At 50.6% G+C, this 17,757-nt stretch overlaps 8 protein-coding genes across 8 annotated transcripts; 5 read left to right on the plus strand and 3 right to left on the minus strand.

Moving 5' to 3' along the window:
- Positions 1–24: 24 nt before the first annotated feature.
- MIND_00141800 (UPF0424 protein) lies at positions 25–984 on the plus strand (the record flags this gene model as incomplete). Its single annotated transcript, XM_037358345.1, has 7 exons — positions 25–67; positions 118–154; positions 205–360; positions 406–439; positions 487–517; positions 569–756; positions 805–984. 7 exons carry the CDS (start codon positions 25–27, stop codon positions 982–984), a joined length of 669 nt encoding a protein of 222 aa, XP_037226255.1.
- MIND_00141900 (uncharacterized protein) lies at positions 971–2,866 on the minus strand (the record flags this gene model as incomplete). Its single annotated transcript, XM_037358346.1, has 3 exons — positions 971–1,009; positions 1,058–2,760; positions 2,809–2,866. 3 exons carry the CDS (start codon positions 2,864–2,866, stop codon positions 971–973), a joined length of 1,800 nt encoding a protein of 599 aa, XP_037226256.1.
- Positions 2,867–2,919: 53 nt separating this feature from the next.
- On the plus strand, positions 2,920–4,686 carry MIND_00142000 (NEDD8-activating enzyme E1 regulatory subunit; the record flags this gene model as incomplete). The annotated part of the gene is made up of 6 exons (XM_037358347.1): positions 2,920–2,948; positions 2,992–3,036; positions 3,087–3,553; positions 3,602–4,261; positions 4,312–4,483; positions 4,533–4,686. Exons 1-6 carry the CDS (start codon positions 2,929–2,931, stop codon positions 4,684–4,686), a joined length of 1,518 nt encoding a protein of 505 aa, XP_037226257.1. The 5' UTR covers positions 2,920–2,928.
- A 270-nt stretch (positions 4,687–4,956) lies between these two features.
- Positions 4,957–5,931, minus strand: MIND_00142100 (RNA annealing protein; the record flags this gene model as incomplete). The annotated part of the gene is made up of 4 exons (XM_037358348.1): positions 5,713–5,931; positions 5,591–5,662; positions 5,303–5,538; positions 4,957–5,245 (listed from the first exon to the last, which is right to left on the minus strand). Exons 1-4 carry the CDS (start codon positions 5,914–5,916, stop codon positions 4,957–4,959), a joined length of 801 nt encoding a protein of 266 aa, XP_037226258.1. The 5' UTR covers positions 5,917–5,931.
- Positions 5,932–8,224: 2,293 nt separating this feature from the next.
- MIND_00142200 (uncharacterized protein) lies at positions 8,225–10,492 on the minus strand (the record flags this gene model as incomplete). Its single annotated transcript, XM_037358349.1, has 11 exons — positions 8,225–8,251; positions 8,296–8,393; positions 8,447–8,504; positions 8,557–8,627; positions 8,682–8,710; positions 8,758–8,846; positions 8,895–9,697; positions 9,752–9,994; positions 10,045–10,146; positions 10,201–10,361; positions 10,410–10,492. 11 exons carry the CDS (start codon positions 10,490–10,492, stop codon positions 8,225–8,227), a joined length of 1,764 nt encoding a protein of 587 aa, XP_037226259.1.
- Positions 10,493–11,548: 1,056 nt separating this feature from the next.
- MIND_00142300 (WD40 repeat-like protein) lies at positions 11,549–13,711 on the plus strand (the record flags this gene model as incomplete). Its single annotated transcript, XM_037358350.1, has 13 exons — positions 11,549–11,706; positions 11,760–11,842; positions 11,888–11,961; positions 12,007–12,056; positions 12,104–12,203; positions 12,255–12,313; positions 12,361–12,586; positions 12,634–12,712; positions 12,757–12,782; positions 12,826–12,954; positions 13,008–13,173; positions 13,221–13,524; positions 13,576–13,711. The coding sequence occupies 13 exons, from the start codon at positions 11,549–11,551 to the stop codon at positions 13,709–13,711; spliced, it is 1,590 nt and encodes a 529-aa protein (XP_037226260.1).
- A 68-nt stretch (positions 13,712–13,779) lies between these two features.
- Positions 13,780–15,487, plus strand: MIND_00142400 (uncharacterized protein; the record flags this gene model as incomplete). The annotated part of the gene is made up of 8 exons (XM_037358351.1): positions 13,780–13,920; positions 13,976–14,045; positions 14,090–14,185; positions 14,242–14,354; positions 14,400–14,448; positions 14,497–14,862; positions 14,907–15,191; positions 15,240–15,487. 8 exons carry the CDS (start codon positions 13,780–13,782, stop codon positions 15,485–15,487), a joined length of 1,368 nt encoding a protein of 455 aa, XP_037226261.1.
- Positions 15,488–15,614: 127 nt separating this feature from the next.
- MIND_00142500 (BHLH domain-containing protein) lies at positions 15,615–17,219 on the plus strand (the record flags this gene model as incomplete). The annotated part of the gene is made up of 3 exons (XM_037358352.1): positions 15,615–15,893; positions 15,949–16,033; positions 16,087–17,219. The coding sequence occupies 3 exons, from the start codon at positions 15,615–15,617 to the stop codon at positions 17,217–17,219; spliced, it is 1,497 nt and encodes a 498-aa protein (XP_037226262.1).
- Between the last annotated feature and the right edge of the window lie 538 nt (positions 17,220–17,757).

A 17,757-nucleotide genomic window follows, 5' to 3' on the forward strand; every position in this document is an offset into this window, starting at 1 on the left:
CGATCACGTAATCAAGAGCTCTTCATGGCAGACTCATCCAACTCGAATTCCAACCTCATCGGCAGCGGTATTTGGCTCCCTTTGTGCGGCAGGCACTGCTCATTTATGTTCCCGAAGAGTTATCGAACCTATACGAGTTTATCGACAAGGACAAGTGAGCCATGCACGCGTGCCCTCATTGTCAAACATCAATTCGCATTTGAGTGTACATGGCCTGAACCTTGCTGTACCTGAGGACGCGAGAGAGATAGTCAAGGTCACTCATGCTGAAATAAGCGTTGCGATGTCTGAAATCCAATGCAGCCATGGGATCAACGCGAAAGCACAGATAAATTTGCTGAATCAGGAGTCGATGACCAGGTGCGTCGTTGTCTGTGTCCTACCACAAGCCAACTCAGATAACAGCTTATATTGCACATTCCGTTCACCCAACACGTTCGTTCATACGAGTCATCACCTTGCTGGATACCAACGATTCCTACGTAGGTTCGATTGAAATCTATACTACTGAAACTCGGTCAGTTTACGCGTCAAGAATCAGTCCCCGGGTCTGAACGCGGGTTTCTAGGTCGTGGAGAGGTTACGCCACGTCAGCTCAGGATTTATGCCAACCACCCAACAATCGTCGACTTCGCCGATGCTGAAAACACAACACCACATCTCAACGTCAGCCTCCTAGAGGGCGAAACTGGTGTGGTTGAATATCCCTTCCGCGTGGCCGCCTTCGCCAGTGTGACTTCTCTGTCGCTCTTTTTCGTACGTCTCCACTCGGCCAAATTCAATGACCAACTCGAACGATTTCAGAGTGATTCCGTTGGTGGCGATGTTTCGCGAATATATTATCTTGGATTCAAGGGCGAATCGAAATCGACACATCGCGAAGGCACCTCCAAATTGGAGATACCTGCAGCCAATGCAGCAGACGCGTCGTTAGTTGACAGAGTTGCCGAGAAGACAGCAGGCAGCCAGACTACTGCTCGATAGATACCGTCATATCTGGCCACCAGCTCTGTTATAGACAGTCAGTTTAGCAAGCTGAGTTGGAGGGAAGACCGACCACTTCATCTTCCGTCTCGACAACCTCTTTCTTTCTAAACTTGTCGAGCCTTGAAATTGACCGATCTAAGCGCCAGTTGGCTCCTGGGATGTATTCGCATTTTTCCTTCATCCGAGTTTCGATTTCCAGAGCCAAATCCACAAGACGAGCTTGAAGGAACGCGTCGATCACTCGACCATACGGTTGAACTCTGGGCCCAAATGAATCCAGCGAGTCCAGCAACTCAGTCACAGAGTCAAAATCACCCCTCCGTGCATGTATGGTCACCAGTTCATCGAGCAGAACAACGTTGGTTTCGTGGGTTTTACCGATCAGCGTAATATCGTGAGCTGCCGAAAAGGCACTAGCAACATCTCCCAACTGCCCATAAGCCCACACCAGACTTCGAAAGACGGCGGTGTAAGAAGTGGGGGTTGCGCGGAACACGTGATCAGGAAGGGCAGCGGCATACTGACCGAAGCAGTGACGCAGCGAGAAGAGGGTTTCAAGTCGTGTCTCTGGCGGGAGTTGTATGGAAATACGGATAAGGGCATTCCATATGAGCCATGCATCACTGGGCTTGATTCTCAGCTTCAGAGGTACTGAATGCGAAAGTAGTTGTGGATTGGCCGAAAGGACTGCCAATTGATGCAAAATTAGTCCTTCCTTGCGGGGAATGATGAAAGACGAAAAATTGGCGTAGAACAACGATATGACATCCGCATGGCGGCCCATTTGTTGAAGGTAAAACAACTCCTTGGTGAGCCAGATGTAGCTTGTGTTGTCTGATTTTAACAAGGCTCTTCTCCGCAAGGCCGCCAGTCCATAGGAATATCCCTTCGCTGCTTCATATTGAGCTAAGAAGGCATGCAAATGCGAAGCGGGAAGGCGGCTCGCAATTAATGCTCGTCGTGAGATCAAATTCTTGATATGTCGTAGTTGGGCCGCAACGGCCGCCCGTGGCAAGGGTGAAGTCCAGCCGTCAATAATTGCTTTGGTAGAAAATGCTAGCGAGATTTTGGGTGGAAGATGAGCGAGTACGACCGAGATCAAGTCCTTCTGGTTCTTGTTGTCGAGGACCTGCAAAAGGTGACGAGCAGCTGAACCAATTTCCAAAGAAGTGCTGTCTTTAATCAGATCCACCGCTTCTCCAAACCACCCTGCAGTACAACACGTCCGAATCAGCGCTTCTCGTTGACGACTTGCTATCCAAGCAGCATGATGAGGCTGGTGTTTGGTGTAGTATCGCAGCCGCGCCTCGCCAAAAGAGCGTAAGAAGGCCACAGCGTTGCCCGGTTCTTCGAACTTGACGAGTAGAGCCACGATATCCTTCCAGACTAGTTTTCCGTAACCTTTTTCGGCACAAACAAGGCAGAAAAGGGAAAGCAAGGGTATTTCCTCCGCTGGTGAACCCGAGCGAAACAAAAGGTCGCGCGTCTTTGTGAATGGGCCACCCTCGACGCGATGGGGGTTGCGACTCTCTGGAACCAGGTCGAGCCAAGTACGGAAGTTGTCCAAGTTTCTCGCTTCTGGATGACGAATTTGGGCTAATGCCGCGCGCTCATACGCTGGGTGTGGGCGAATGGGCAAACATGCGGCCACCAGTCGCTCATGGAGACGCTCTGCGCCAGCGAAATTCTCCTTCTGGACAGTGTGAACCAACGTCTCGTTGTCGTCCCAGACGCGTGCCCTTCTTTGTGCAATAAGTGATTTGGGATTCCGTCCTAGAGAGACGATGAGCTCAAAAAGAACGACAGAGAGGGATAGCGCACCAGGTAGTCCGTCAATAGCGACGCGGAGACTTGTACGGGAATTGAGAAATGTTCTCATTCATGCTAGCATTGAATCAAGAGTCAAGCCACTTTTGATCGTGACTGACTCTTTCTCTAACCATGTCCACTGACTCCGCCCAGTTCGTCTCTAGTTCTTCACTGGCCGTCGCTGACCTTCACTAGAGTCCAGCCCGACAACAAAACGCGCCGTTACGATCGGCAGCTTCGGTATGTTTGTCATCGGTGTGGCCGCGGTCTTTCTAAGCTCACTCGATTAGTTTATGGGCAGCATCAGGGCAGACTGCGCTCGAGAACGCGCGACTTTTGGTGATATCTGGATCAGCAACATCGACCTCGATCCTTAAAAATCTTGTGCTGCCTGGTGTCGGTCACTTCACCATTTTGGACTCAACACCAGTCACTGCAAGAGACGCGGGAAATAACTTTTTCTTGGAGGGCACTTCCAGCATTGGCAAGTCCCGAGCCCAAGAGGCAGTCAGACTGCTTCTGGAGCTCAATGACGGCGTTGAGGGACAGGCAGACACATCCAATCTCGAGCACATACTTGATTCCAACCCATCCTACTTTTCCGCGTTCACCCTTGTGATCGCCCACAATCTGGAGCCCAAACTACTCGAACGACTTTCAGCCCTTTTATGGGCGGACGATACTCTCCCGATGCTCGTGGTCGTGACTTCAGCTGGCTTCCTTGGCGAATTCTATATTCAGTTCCATGAACATCCCAGTCTGTTCTTTCGCTTTAACGTCGAGACAAGCATCTAATATCATCTAGTCATCGAGAGTCACTCCGAAAACACCCCCTCGTTGCGCATTGACAAGGCCTTCCCTGCTCTTCAAGAATACGCCTCATCTCTTGACTTTGCCAACATGGACCCCACAGAACATGGCCACATTACATACGTCGTCATTCTCGTCCGTGCCTTGGCCGACTGGAAAGCCGCTCACGATGGGAAGCCACCACAGACGTATGAGGAGAAGAAACTTTTCAAGGAGGGATTACAGTCAATGAAGGTCAAGTTTGACGAGGAGAATTTTGATGAGGCAGAGGCTCAGGCATATCGTTGCTGGACAGAAACCAAAGTCCCTTCTGACATCTCTGCTCTATTCCAGGATCCCCAATTAGGGACCCTCAGTTCTACCTCTCCACCATTCTTCCACCTACTTGACGCCCTCCGCAAGTTCTCTCTGGAGCCACCGCATACCCTCCCGTTGACGAGCTCCCTACCCGATATGAAAGCGAACACGACCAACTATATCGAACTCCAAAAGCTGTACAAAGCACGTGCTGAAGAAGAGAAGGAGAAGTTCAAGTCCCTGCTCAGTCATCCTGTGGACGACGCGTTGATAGATTCATTCGTCAAGAATGCACATGGCCTCAAGGTCTTGCGAGGAAAGCAATACGGAACGCTGGACAAAGATCCCGCTGCCCTTGGTGAAGCAATTTTGGTTTTTTTACGTAGATCCCAACTGACACTCGTCTAGCTTCAGCTATCTTAGCCTCGCCCAAAGCTGGAGCGACACATCTTGCACTTTCCGCACTTGCGCGGGTTTCGTCATCCTCGCCGACAGAGGAAGAGCTGACAGCTGCTGCCCAAGCCCTTCTACCGCCAGGAACTGAACTGCCTGAAGAGTTTGAAAACGCTGTTGGCGAGATGTATGTCTTCCTCTAACTTTTGTTCCTTCTTTGACATATATGCTTGTAGTGCCCGTTCACCAACTGCCGATCTCCCCAATACTGCGGCATTCCTTGGTGGCCTGGTTGCGCAGGAAGTGATCAAGATGATCACAAAGCAGTATGTGCCGATTGAGAGCTACTGCGTGATAGACCTTGTAGAGACATGGACTGGTATCATTTGAGTGAAATTGAACGTGTACAATAGACGAGAATGAGAATTTTCACAGCCATTTTTTTTGCTGCTCGGCTTAATTTCGTGACCAACTCCAAAAAGAGCCAACATCTTCTCTAGCCACGAGCTCTATATGGAACGATCTTGAAATTGCCCAAATGGAGTCAGTAGACTAAACATTTTTTGCCGTCCCGAATGAGGACCTGATTAGATACTCGATGACACAAGTAAGTAGCGAGAAGTGTCAAAAAAACCTAGCAAAGCAACAGACAAAACCGAGTCAATCTTCAATTTGAGCTCCTTCTGCACGATAATCCTCCATTTCGCGATCTAGCTCTTCCCTTGTTTTGGATTTCCGCGCGCGCCCAAGGACAAATGGTTGTCCTGGAGTTGCTGCTGCTGCTACTGCTGCCGCCGCCGCCCATTGCTTCTTTAAGCGCTTTGGCCCTTTCTTTATACGTCGCAGACCAGCGCCAACAGGGACCGCAGGGGGGAAAACGATATGGTTATTGGCGGCATTGTAAGGGGTGGCTGGCCGCGGAGGCACATGGGGTACATGTCGTATCGGCCTTTGACCAAGAAATCAGCTATGTAGTGCCACTTGAAACTGAACGCAACAGACTCACGCAGGAACTGAAAATCTGAGAGCTTGGGGTCCACGGGAGGGACCAGCAACAGGCTGGGATTGTAGGCGGTCAAAAAGTGTTGGCGTTCGTGTGGGGGTTGCTGTTGCTTCAGGCGCCGCCTCGTCGACAATTATTTGGATACGAATTGGTCTGCGACCGTCAATCATGGAGCCACTGAATCGTTCTTGCGCCTTTCGGGCATCCCCAGGCCGTTGAAAGGAGACAACAGCCATTCCCTTACGGCGTAGTTATGTTCAAGTTCGTTTGTTTTGGATGGCGCATTCTTACTTTGGAGAGGCCTTGAGAGTTGTAAATGACGAATAATTCGCGGACGGGACCGATAGTTCTCTTGAACAGGTCCTATATAACTTGTCTGCACTTTGACTGGTAGCAAAAGCAGCAGAACGCACCTCGATCTCTGGTTCCTTCACGTCGTTTGGCAGGCTGCCAATTAATATTTTGCTCCCCGGCTCTGCTGCAAGTTGGACGCGACCACCATTAGGAGCATTCGCGCTATTCATCGTATTGGCGCTTTTCCACGCGGGAGCAACGTGAATATTGTTGCCAGTAATGTGTCGTTTCGGCCCATGGTAAGATCGTTGAGTGCGAGACATGGCGGTCAGAAAGAGGAGAAAGACGCTGGGGCACGTGTGGGCGGCAAGTTGAAGTGGTAAAAATAGGCACAAGACAAGACAATAATGTTACATTACGGTGAACAAAGTACATAGCACATACTTGATTCGATCCTGAAAAGACAGAACTCAACGCTTGAAGGAACTAGTTCGAATCGACGATCTTGAATCTTCTTGAATCAAATTCTCGCTCACGTGATCATATTCTTTGCCAAGTCTTTGCACATTGCCGTTCTATGAGATACAATCAAACCAACGATAAATCGTGTTGAAAGCACTTTAAAGAAGAAGGAACGCTTAGGCCGAACTAATAATCCAAACGCAACCCGCAAAACAAAATCGAAGGTCGAAAAATGCCCAACTTGGAGAGTTCACTTGCGTGACCTTCGGCCTGGTTGTCTAAGGCTCCACAGGCAAATCAGCTATGTCTGAAAGAACTTCAAGTCTTGGTTGCATCCGCCTGTATCCGCACTGTACCCGCTCCGCGATCACATGAGGTTTGTCTGGACGAAAAGTATAAAGGTCCAGCAAGCTCTGTAGTAAAATCATGGGGGCCCCCGAGAAACGACTAACCTTCGACAGGTTTTGTCATTATTTTCGTCGCGAGGGACCGGCCGCAGCATAACCTCGGGGACTGGGCCTTTGCTTTAACCGTGGGTTAGGAAATTCCGACTCCGGGTCTAGCGTCGAGCCCTCGTCCAACCGGCTCGCAGACTCCCATTCGTCGGTGTCTAGTCCCAGTATCGCGTGTAGAACCGGCTGCCGCGAGAACCAGAATAGCCCGACCAGTGGTGGGTGGCGATACTGCCCGAGCGACAAGAACGTAGGCCATTGCAAGTTGGCAGCGTTGTGTTGTGGTTTCTGTTCTCTTTTCAGGTACGCGACAACGGTCAGATTTCGGGACGGACCGGCCAACACCCATGAGCTCGATACTCGCAGTCTATGCTTTGGCGGCGTGGATGCGTCACTCATTGCAAGCGGATGGGTACTCGGGCCATGGTCAATGTTGGGGACTGGGTCCTTGCTTTAACCGTGGGTTAGGAAATTCCGATTCCGGGTATAGCGCTGAGCCCTCGTCCAACCGGATCGTCAATCTCCACCCGTTCACGATCCTGACCGAGTATCTTGTGTAGCCGGCTGCCTGGAGAAAAGCTTGGTTGTGCGGGGGGTTGGTTGGCGAAATTGCCTACCGGAGTCTGAGCGACACCGTCTGGTCGTTTGCAAGTCGTGTATGTCGCCTTTCATTTCGCTGTTTGGGTTGTTCTGACTTGATTTATTCGCAGACCGGGCCAGGAAGTGATTCTTGCCGTCGGGAATGTCCCCCTGGGAGCCTCACGGTTGCTCGGGGCCCATGGCAGACCCGGCGTTCTTGAGCACTCCAGTACACAGCGAGGTGGCACTCCCCTCTGGTAAGCTTCATCGTTCTTATCTTTTCCACTGCTGACGATTTGAGTCTAGTAAGCCGCGGACAATGTGAGCCGTCGTTGCTGTTCCCGAGGAAGGGTTTACAACCCTCGTGCACCCTTGTCGTGGGCCTCGGGCTTGAGACCTTCGGGTCGACCAATCGCACGTTAATTATGTCTTGTCGCACGGAATCGGAGGTGTGATAAAAATAATAGCATGTAGAGTTTCTGAATAGTATACAAGTCGCTTGAAATGGGGTCGTTTCGCCTGGTTCAGCGCTAACACGCTTGAGTATGTTTTATTGAGAACGGTCGATAGACTCACCTGCTCCGAAACTTGACATCCGACCAGCCATCCCTACTTCTCTTTACCTCCATAACAGCCACAGTGGCCAACACTGGGTTAGTCGATTGTGGGTTGTGAAGTTATTGCCTAGATCGCTTCAAGCCCAGAAGAACCTAGCAAGCACCACGTTTCCTATCGTCGAGGTATTCGTCCACGGCGACTGCTTGGCTTGTTCAAGCTAGTCGGCCATTGTTGAATGAGTTACTTATCCGAGTGGAAGTTGGAATCGCGTGTGTTTTGAGTTCTGACCAGTTGATCGCTTGCTGTATCGAATTTGTCGTGGGAAAGTAATGGCGGCTTTTGAACAGCTGCAGAGAGAGAAGCGGTTACTCAAGGCCTCAACTTGGTGGTCGAAGGCTAAGCACCCATGTTACAATGTGGCCACCGTCTGTTTCTCAACGATAGTCAACAAAGGCCGGCTCAGAACCTCAAATTCTTATTTGTTCACTCAACCCTTGCCCTCACCGCTTGTCAATTCTACATCGAGAAAACTGATCATTGCATCTTAAACCAGCACACAGGAAGCTACCTCTACAACCGCTTAGTCAACGAGCTTGAGATAGATGACCTGCATATCCATTAGTAGGGTTCAGAGCGAGGGACTGCACGTACATCTCCCCCAAGCCCGAAAGTGTTTTGAAAAGCCACCGGGTCTCCCGTCAACACGATGGTGTAGCCAGGCAAGTTGGTTATGTATGTGGCAGGAGCGCCTAAACGATAGCATTCAACGACCGCTTCCCAAAGAAGGCGCATGCACACTTACTCCCGTCAGTGTTGATCCATTGCGGGGTCAGGAGCCTGGTTGAGTTATCGAACGACCACTGCGTTTATCGGTGTGAGATGCGATGCCACAAAATTAGGACGAATACGAACGATGGCAGATTCGCAGCTGGGGTTGCCCGTGTACGAGTTGGGGACCTTTTGCGGGGTAGACCCGGGGCTCGCTGTAGCGTGCTAGTTAGCCCAAGGTAGCCATAGGTTGTGGGAAGCATGCTTACTGTGCGTTACGCCCTGGGGGAACGCGTAGCTAAGATCTGATGAGCAGAGTTTCAACTTGGGTTGAGGATGTCATACTTGTAGCTCCCGGGACCCAGATCGTCCGAAGTGCTCACGGGTCCAACGATTCCCCCAAAAAGTGGGTAGTTGCTGACGTACGGCGTGTTCTTCGTGCTTTGTCAGCCAAAGGAATAAACAATGGTATGGATACACACCAGGGCAGTAACATCTAGTTGAGATCCGCTGGGGCCGAAGTTTGTTACAGAGAATTGGAAGTTGAGGGCAGCGGCGCGGCTCGTTCCAACAGCCACATGGTTCAAGTTGTTTGTGGTGTGCATCAGATAGCCGAGCGCAGAATTGTCGGCCACTCTGAAGGCTTGAAGGGCGCCAGTGAATGAGTATGTGGATAGGGATGGGGAAGGACTCGGTGCCGGTTGTGAGGAAGAAGATTGAGAGGGGGACTGCGAAGGCGATTGGGAAACACTGGAGACGGAAGGCGACGCGGACTGGGAGGGCGACTGGCTGGATGACTGCACTGATGATGACGATGGTACAACTGAAGACGATGATGGCGCTGCTGATGATGATGATGATGGTGCTACCAAAGAGGAAGCAGAAGACGATAGCACAGATGATGATGGCACCGACGACGATCCAACAGAAGACGATGGCGCAGACGACGATGGCACTGATGATGATGGCGCTGATGATGATGGCGCTGATGATGATGGCGCTGATGATGATGATGATGGGATAACAGACGATGACGGCGCAACCGAAGGCGAAGCAGAGGATGACTGCGCCAATGATGATGATGGTACAACTGAAGACGAAGGCAGCCGTGATGAGGACGGAAGCGGCATCAACATAGACGGCAGCGGGGATGAAGATGATGCGCTAGGTCGAATAGAAGACGAAGGCAACTGGGAGGAGCTTGAAACAAGTCGTGACGAGCTCTGAGATGGGTTTGCCGAAGGATAAGCAGGCGGGGGCTGCACGAATTCAAAAGATTGATCCGCTATAAGAAAATCGACTCAGTCACCGACAAAAAACAACAGGAACCGAAACTCACGGCAGGCGCCATTTGGTGCTTGAGCGCAAGTTGCAACGGGGTCACATCCCTGACGGGTGGAAACACAACCCGAACCAGAGGCACGGCCCGAAAACGGCGTGGACCCCGAGCACTTGAATATGGCAGAATTGCCGTTGCTTTGCGCGGTAGCCCAGCCACAGCATGTCCCACAAACACCCCTCATCCCAGGCTGGCCAGCGAATCGGCCAGACGGGGCCCCATAACAGAAGTTCTTGCCAGCGTCTGCGCAATTGGTCAAATTAATGCAGGATTGTGGAAGGAAGAAGACACACAGGGCTGGTAGCTTCCGATGGCGCACGGAATCTGGGAAGTGGCACCGTTGTTTGGCACATAGCTTCCATTGGTTGCAGAGATACACGAGACCTGACCAGGGGCTGAAAACTCAGATTAGGACGGCACAAGTAACGAGGAAGAAAATTCAAGGTCACCTGGTTGAAACGTGCCGCTGTTGCACTGTTTCTTGCCGGTGGTACTACCAGCGCAGAAGTTGCCAGGTTCGCAACGAGTACACGAACCACCTGCTCCTATCGTGGTGTTGAAGTAACTTCCTGCTGGGCAAGATGTTGCGCGAGCAAAAACTTCATTGGCTCTGATGACTGTTTAGATATCGATGAAGCAGAAAGAGAAGAAAAAGGACCTTGGGAAAGCAGAAACGGTGGTTGTAGTTGCGAGGAAAGCACTTAAAACTGACAAAAACGATGCGACATTGGTGGTGTGCATGTTTTTGGGCGTGAGTTATCGTTAATGTTCGTGAAAAATCCTGAAGGGTCTTGGTCTACCGGTTCTAGTCATGGGGTCTTTTATAGCCATCGAGACTGAGACAAGGATATAGCGGATAAGTGCGATGTCTGAGACCGTCTCAGAGTGAAATGGAAGGATTGAGCAGAAGTAGACTGCCAAGCTGAACGTTTCCGAGTAGAGTATCCATGAACGGCGTTGATCGCGGTGCACCAAAGGATGAGGGAGGTTTAACTAACATCTTCCTTGTTGCCGACTTGCTCGTACGTTGTCCATGTTGAGACGCCCAGCAACATCATATCGAGTCATGTTTCTGACAGAACAATAATTTCTGGGGGAGCCCGACCGCGTTTTGGTAGTGGTCGAATTGGCCGATTAGTTATTGAATCATCGTCTGAACTCTCCGAATCTGTTCCAATATAAGGTGATTTCTTTTTGGCTGGAAGACGGTAGACACACCCGATGTTGTCTCTTCCTCAGATTCGTCGCTTTCTGACGTTGAATACTCCCCACTTTTATCTTCAAATACTCCGAGGCCCAAATTCTATAGCAATCGTTAACTTTCTGAGAGCGAATGAATCCAGTGGACTTGCCATCTCTATCACTGCTTCGTCGTCGTCAACGTTCTCAATATCCACACTGTTGGGATCTTCTGCAGCCCTTTGCGCGACAAGAGCGTTCGAGGCCTCCATTTCCGGTAAGAATGCTTGGACACGGGCCAGAACTGCGGTGTATTGAGCAAATGTGCAACAATTGCCATTCAGCTCACGGTTTTGGAGGTGCTCGTTGTTGCCCGTCCCTAGCTCCAAAGTGCGAGGAGAGCCCAAAATGTTGGCCATGTCCGCATTGATAGGCCGGCCGGTTGAAGCATTCAGTCTTGCGAGCGCATTTTCTGTGGAAAGTCTGTTGATCATGGACTATCCGCTCTGTGAATGACGAACGAATTCGCTGAAGACGAGCATCGTCATCTTCTATTTCGAGGATTTCGTGGTTGTGTTCAGAAGACATTCGTGCAGGGTCACGCCAAGATGACTTGCCATGAACCATCATGAGCTTGATGAGAATATCAACCTCTTAGTAGACCTCCAGTCATTGCGTTGGCGCGAGCCCTCCCTCTATTCGAGTCTATATCGGCCTCATCGCCAGCGTCGCCACCATATCGACACTTTGATTGCCACTGGTTTTCCTTACTCGATGTTGGTCACGGTACCAAGGAAACAACGCGACGCTCACGATGAACTCACCTCAGAAAATTGGACAAGCATTTGTCCTGTGTCAATACACTAGCGTTCTCGTCCTCAAATGGGCGATTCTTGGCCAGTGGAGGCGATGGTATACATTTTCTTTTGTTAGTTCAGAAACCGACATTTCGTTTAGATCTTGATATTCATATCTGGGATCTGTATGAAGACCACCTTCGAGCGCCATGCCATACTCTAACAGGTCACTATGTGCGTCGGCCTCATTTTTCCCGCACTCCATTTTCATGGGTGCAGAAAAACATTTTCCAACTCAAGTTCTCTGCACATGACCGTTACCTTTACTCGTCTGTCGGTTTTTTCAACCCCAAACTCCCCTCTGAAATGTATAAAGGGGTGGGGTTGACAACATGGTGCTTCAGTACGACGTTTCAACCATGGGTTTGCGTGGAAAAATCTCTTCACTTGCTCATCAAGTATTTCGAGAACACGACGTATGTGCCCATGATCGACCATGACTCCAGAAATGCTTACATGAATACCAGGATAATATTCGAGGGATAGCCACTCATTGTGTCCAAGACGACGTATTTTTGACCGCAGGGTAATGCATGTCCTACCACTTCACGTCTTGTCTCAACAAAGGCTTAGTGAAGACGGTCGAATAATCCAACATGATCAACGCGCCACACCAGCCTCTCGTGCTCGAGCCCAGGACACCCTACAACTCCAAGCAGAAGTCACAAGCGTCGAATTTCATCCCACCATGGATCATATTTTCGTAACGAGCGATACTGGTGGAGCAGTCTGTCTTCGTGACCGGCGTATGGCATTTGGTCCTGGAATCCAACGTACCAATCAGGGAATCGTACAAACGGTAACCTGTTGTTTCATTTTGGTCAATCATGGCTTATACGGTTCAAGTACACTACCAGGCTTTCCCGCAGAGACAAGATATTCCTGGCCAATCCTGAGCCGAGCAGTGTTGTTTTCAATCGCCAAGGTATGACTGCATCACGTTTCTCTTCGCGTTATAACACAACCTAGGAACACAGCTTGCTGTTACGATGCTCGTGTGTAAAAGCGGCTTCATCATAACTCGCTCATCCATTGTAGAACTACTTTCCAACCATATACGGCCTTCATGACCCTAATCCTTTGGCGGTTTGTAGCGCTCCAAATCTGCCAAATGGAATACCCGTCTCAGCACGTCAGCGCACATATAGCAATCGTTGTACCATCAAAGTAAGTACATTTTCGCCCTCGGTGCATCAAAGACCCTCATTCAAGCTACTCAGCACGGAGCCTTTGGTGGGCCAGGTCTCGATCAAGACACTCTTTACATCGCCGGTTCGGATGACTTTCATGCTTATGCTTGGTCGTTACCTCCCGGTGCCATTCTCGATGCTAAAAAGACGGTCGTCGCTAAAGACGAATGGGACATGGGCTTTGAAGGAGTGGTTGGTCTGTCAAAAGCTTCTAATTGGTCCTTTATCGCTTACTTGCATCAGCATTTGCGAATCACCCGGCCGGCTCACGCTGTATTCCCGCGCAGCTAGATACGCCACTTACGCGTCTCGGTGGCCACAGCTCTGTTGTAAACACGGTTCAGATCCATCCACATATGCTAGTTGTGGCAACCGCAGGTGTCGAATCACGTGTACTATTACATGGAGCCGTCAACTCACTGTTTGGTGGGATGGAGGCTACGAGTACTTCGGTCCGTGATCCTCTGGATCAATGGGCGTGGGACGGCGAATCTTACGGCTCAGATTGGGAAGCAGACCAGTTGGAAACCATATATTTATTCGATAGGTATATTTTTCCACCGTTTTATTTTGAGTAGTCCTTATCTTTTCTCTCCAGTATTGTTCTCGAAGAAACCAATGCTTCGAGAGACATTTTCAACACTCGCAAATGGGTGCCGCCCGAATCTGATGACCTGGATGAGGAGGAGTTGGGTGCCTCTGATTCGGCCGAAGATTTAATGTCATCGGATTAGTAAGCAATTATCTCCCAACCCATTAACGTGAACGATGAGTCACGTTCTGTTCTTCTTTCTCCACAACCATGTCGAGGGTCGGTGAAATCGAGCTTGCTACCCGTGTGCCATCACCTCCTGCATCTTCTGCATCGGAACCTTCCCAAACTTCATCGTCAAGCGAAAGCTCCTTACCTCCGACAGACCGTGGACGCGGGGCGTGGTCTTTTGTACGCAGCCATCGTACTATTCAATGCACTTCCCCTTATTTGCCTCTCTTGAAAGCTTGCAGCCGCATTTTTTGTCGAAGCTATTGTGTGGGGCTTTCCCAACGCGTATGGCGTGTTCCTTGATTGTGTGTTGCCTTCATCATCCATAATACAGGCTCACATCTTCGAGCATATCTCAAGGACCCCCGATTCTCTTCTCAGAGTGGCGCGACTACGCTGCTCCCGCTTGTAGGGACGCTTTCGTCAGGAATCATCTATTGTTCTGGTCTGTTATCACTTGATTCGACTCTCAACATCCCACGGGCTGATTGTAGCCTGTAGGGGTTGTTGTCAATCCAATTTCTGCCAGGTATCCTCAACATCGTAGGAAGGGCATGTGGTTAGGCTCTCTTATGTGTTTCGGATCGCTGTTTGGCGCAAGTTACGCTAGAACGGTAAATTAGCTGTTGACCAATATTCCTTCGTCTTATCCACCGCAGGTTATCGATCTTGTTGTACTCCAAGGAATTATGTACGCCGTTGGTGGTGGTATGTGAGGCCCTAAATTCGAAGCACGGTCACGCTGATCGGACTCAGCCATACTCTATCTCGCATGCCTTTCTTTTTTGTCAGAATGGTTCAACTCAAAACGGGGTTTGGCCAATGGAATCCTATTCGCTGGGACCGCAGCTGGGGGTCTTGTGCTTCCACTCGCACTGCCGCCTCTCATCGCAAGATTCGGCACCAGCAAAGCTTTGCGGATTCTCGCCATCACCATCGGAGTGCTCCTCGTCTTACTTTTACCATTCGTACGCGGCCGTCTCCCGCAAACGCGGACCCGAATTCGGGGCCCTGCTCCGCGAGGCCTACGTGATTGGTTCAAACGACGAGAGTTTTGGGTATTTTTGACTGTAAACACGCTGCAAGCTTTTGCCTACTTTATCCCGATTGTATACCTACCCAGTATGTGTTTTTCTACCCTGAGTTTCACAGTTGACGGTACTCAGCATTCGCCCGCAACCTTGATCTTAGTCAATCGAACTCAGCGTTAGCTCTGGCGATGTTAAATGGTGCTTCTGTTGTCGGGAGGCTTTCGATTGGGTATCTCTCTGATAAATTTAACTTTTGGATGCTCGCTCTCGCAACATTGCTTACCGCATCTGCGGCCACTTTTGTCCTGTGGGGCGTTCTGTCGTCCTCCTTTGCCGGATTGTTGGCATTTGGTATTGCCTACGGAAGTGTCGCTGGCGGATGGACTAGCTTATGGACTGGCTTTGTCCGCCCACTCGCTCGTAAGCCAGTCTTTCTGATTCAGAGCATCGGAATAACTTTCTACACAGGGGACGATGTGACGACGTCAACGAGCCTCTACGGGTATCTTTTGCTATCGCGTGGCATTGGCAACATCGTTTCAACACCCATATCGGCACGATTATACGGTGGAAGCAACGGCACATCCCACCACCACTCTCAGTTAACTGGTTTCGATGTTGGAGACGGACGATTCAGGAATATGATCCTCTATGTCGGCACCTGCTTTGCCAGCGCTGCTTTGTTTGTTTGCTGCTGCAGGATGGGGCATGGATAAGAGAAAGGGACCGCGACCGATGTAGATACGGGAAAAAAAAATCATATGCTTGTATTTCTCCGAGATGGGCCGATGTCACACTTGTCACACTTACGGGCCGATCGACGGCTTTCTTTTCTCCTCTGCGATGGAGACGCCCAATCAGCAGACGAAGGACTTTATGGCATCTTTCTTCCCCCCCGACATGGACCCGACGCAGCTGCAGGCCGCCGCTTCAGACCACGCACAATTCCAATTCCACCACCAACAACCGCCATCTAATGGCTCACAAGTGGACCTTGCGATGGGCAGCTTGATGGGGGTCAACGACCAGAGCTATAACCCCGCCGCACTCCTCGAGCAACAGTACAAGCTGTCTCAACTTCAACAGCTTCAACAGCTGCAGAACCAAATCTTCCAGCAACAAGTCAGAACGATCTTTTCTTTCTCTTTTCTAATCTCACAGCTGACTTGCTGACTAGATTGCTCTCATTTCGGGTTCATCGCCAAGTCTTGAACCGGAACCGCGAGAAAGGGTGGTGCCATTTCATGGGCTGCCCACTCCAGGTCCGTAAACACACATCCTCGTGCTAATATTGCGGTCTTTGACGTAAAAGCAGGCAATTCGACGGAACTTCGTGCGACACCGTCTGTGGAATATGTTTCTCCCATGATCCTCGACTACAACGATACTTTCTCGCAACCATACGCTCCTCCTCGCGGCTCAACATCCGCACCAGCCCACATTGCTTTCAGGACCACCCCAAACGAGCTCGACTTTGATATCTCTCCACTCACGAGCCCGTGGCTTGGGGCCCACCAGCAACCTTCTGCCGCGTCACGGGCTGGCACGAAACGGAATGCCGCGTCTTCAAGCGATGAAGATGTAGGGACCTCGTCTGGCAGGCCATCGAGGAAAAAGCAGTCACCAGCCATTCGAGCGAGTGTGCCGATACCGCCGAAACGAAGCAGCAACAGTCGGTCTAAATCAGCCAACTCGACACCGCTGCTTCGCTCAACAAGAGCAAGGAAAGGCAGCATTAATGTACCTGGCGACACGCCGTCGCCTGTAGACTTGTCAATGCCACCACCAGCTCCTCCCATCGAGTCATCTCCATTCCCCGCTCACTCTTCTCCGGCACTCGGGCCGCAATTGACGCCTGTCACGCCAGCAAGCATCATGAACCTTGGGAGGTTGGGCATTAATACGACGATCAAATCATCAAGCAAGAAGTCGGCCTCTCCTAATGTTAAAGCACTGACCCCGACCGTGGCTTCTTCGTCTCGACAGCAACATCTGCCCCCGAAGAAAACGTCGCATAAGGCGGCAGAACAGAAACGGCGCGACTCTTTAAAGACTACCTTTGACGATCTGAGGACATTGCTCCCGCCCATTCCGCTGCCCAACGAAACCAACGCCGATGAGCCTGTGCTGCCTGGTGCCCTTCCGCCCAGAGGACCACCTAAAGCGGGTGGAGAAGGGCCCAACAAGGGCGTGAGCAAGCTCCAATTGCTGATGTGTGGGAACGACTACATCAGGCAGCTGCATGGGCGTGTTCAGCGTCGAGACGATGAGATTGGACGGCTGAGAAGAGAGGTCACGAGATTAAGGTCTGTTTTACGTGGTGAGATTGACTTGCTGCCGGAAGAAGAGGGCCTGGATCTGGAACGAGATTTGGACGACGTCGAGCTTGGTCATTTTCTTGGGCGGAATGGGCAGGGGATGTTGGACGATGATGAGGAGGATGATTGATGTGAAGCCGGTGTTTTGTTGGTTGGGCTATATATATCACGGTATACCTTGTACTTGCCCTGAGGATTGGCATTAAGGAATCCTTCATCAAGTACTTCAGGCTATTCAGCCGCTAATGGAGAGCAACGACGCCAGAGACTCCTCGTTTAACTATAATGTTCAATTTTTGGGAACAGCTTCCTGTTCAAAAATCGATCGAGTCCTCCAGTTGCTCATTAAAAAACCTGGTAGGGACGACATCATGGGCTCTATAATTGACAGCGTTTATAAATTTAGTTCATCGGGCTTGGAACTTGAAGACTCGGGGAAGACAACAGAGAGAGAAATGTCAACGGCCAGCCATCACCGGCATTAGCGTGCCGGATGTGCCGATCACGAGCTAACTTAACTCATTGTCAACATCCATGTCCATCCCTTCAGAGAACACCTTGCAACAATATCTGGATGAGTGGGCGAATATATCGAATCAAAATACCATTCCGGTCCAGAAAACCAAGCACCATTTGGCGTCGGGTGAGCTGCTTACGTCGCCCGACAT

The sequence above is a fragment of the Mycena indigotica genome, assembly GCF_014461135.1.
Source record: "Mycena indigotica strain 171206Taipei chromosome Unknown Mind.scaff0001, whole genome shotgun sequence".
NCBI classification, from domain to species: domain Eukaryota; kingdom Fungi; phylum Basidiomycota; class Agaricomycetes; order Agaricales; family Mycenaceae; genus Mycena; species Mycena indigotica.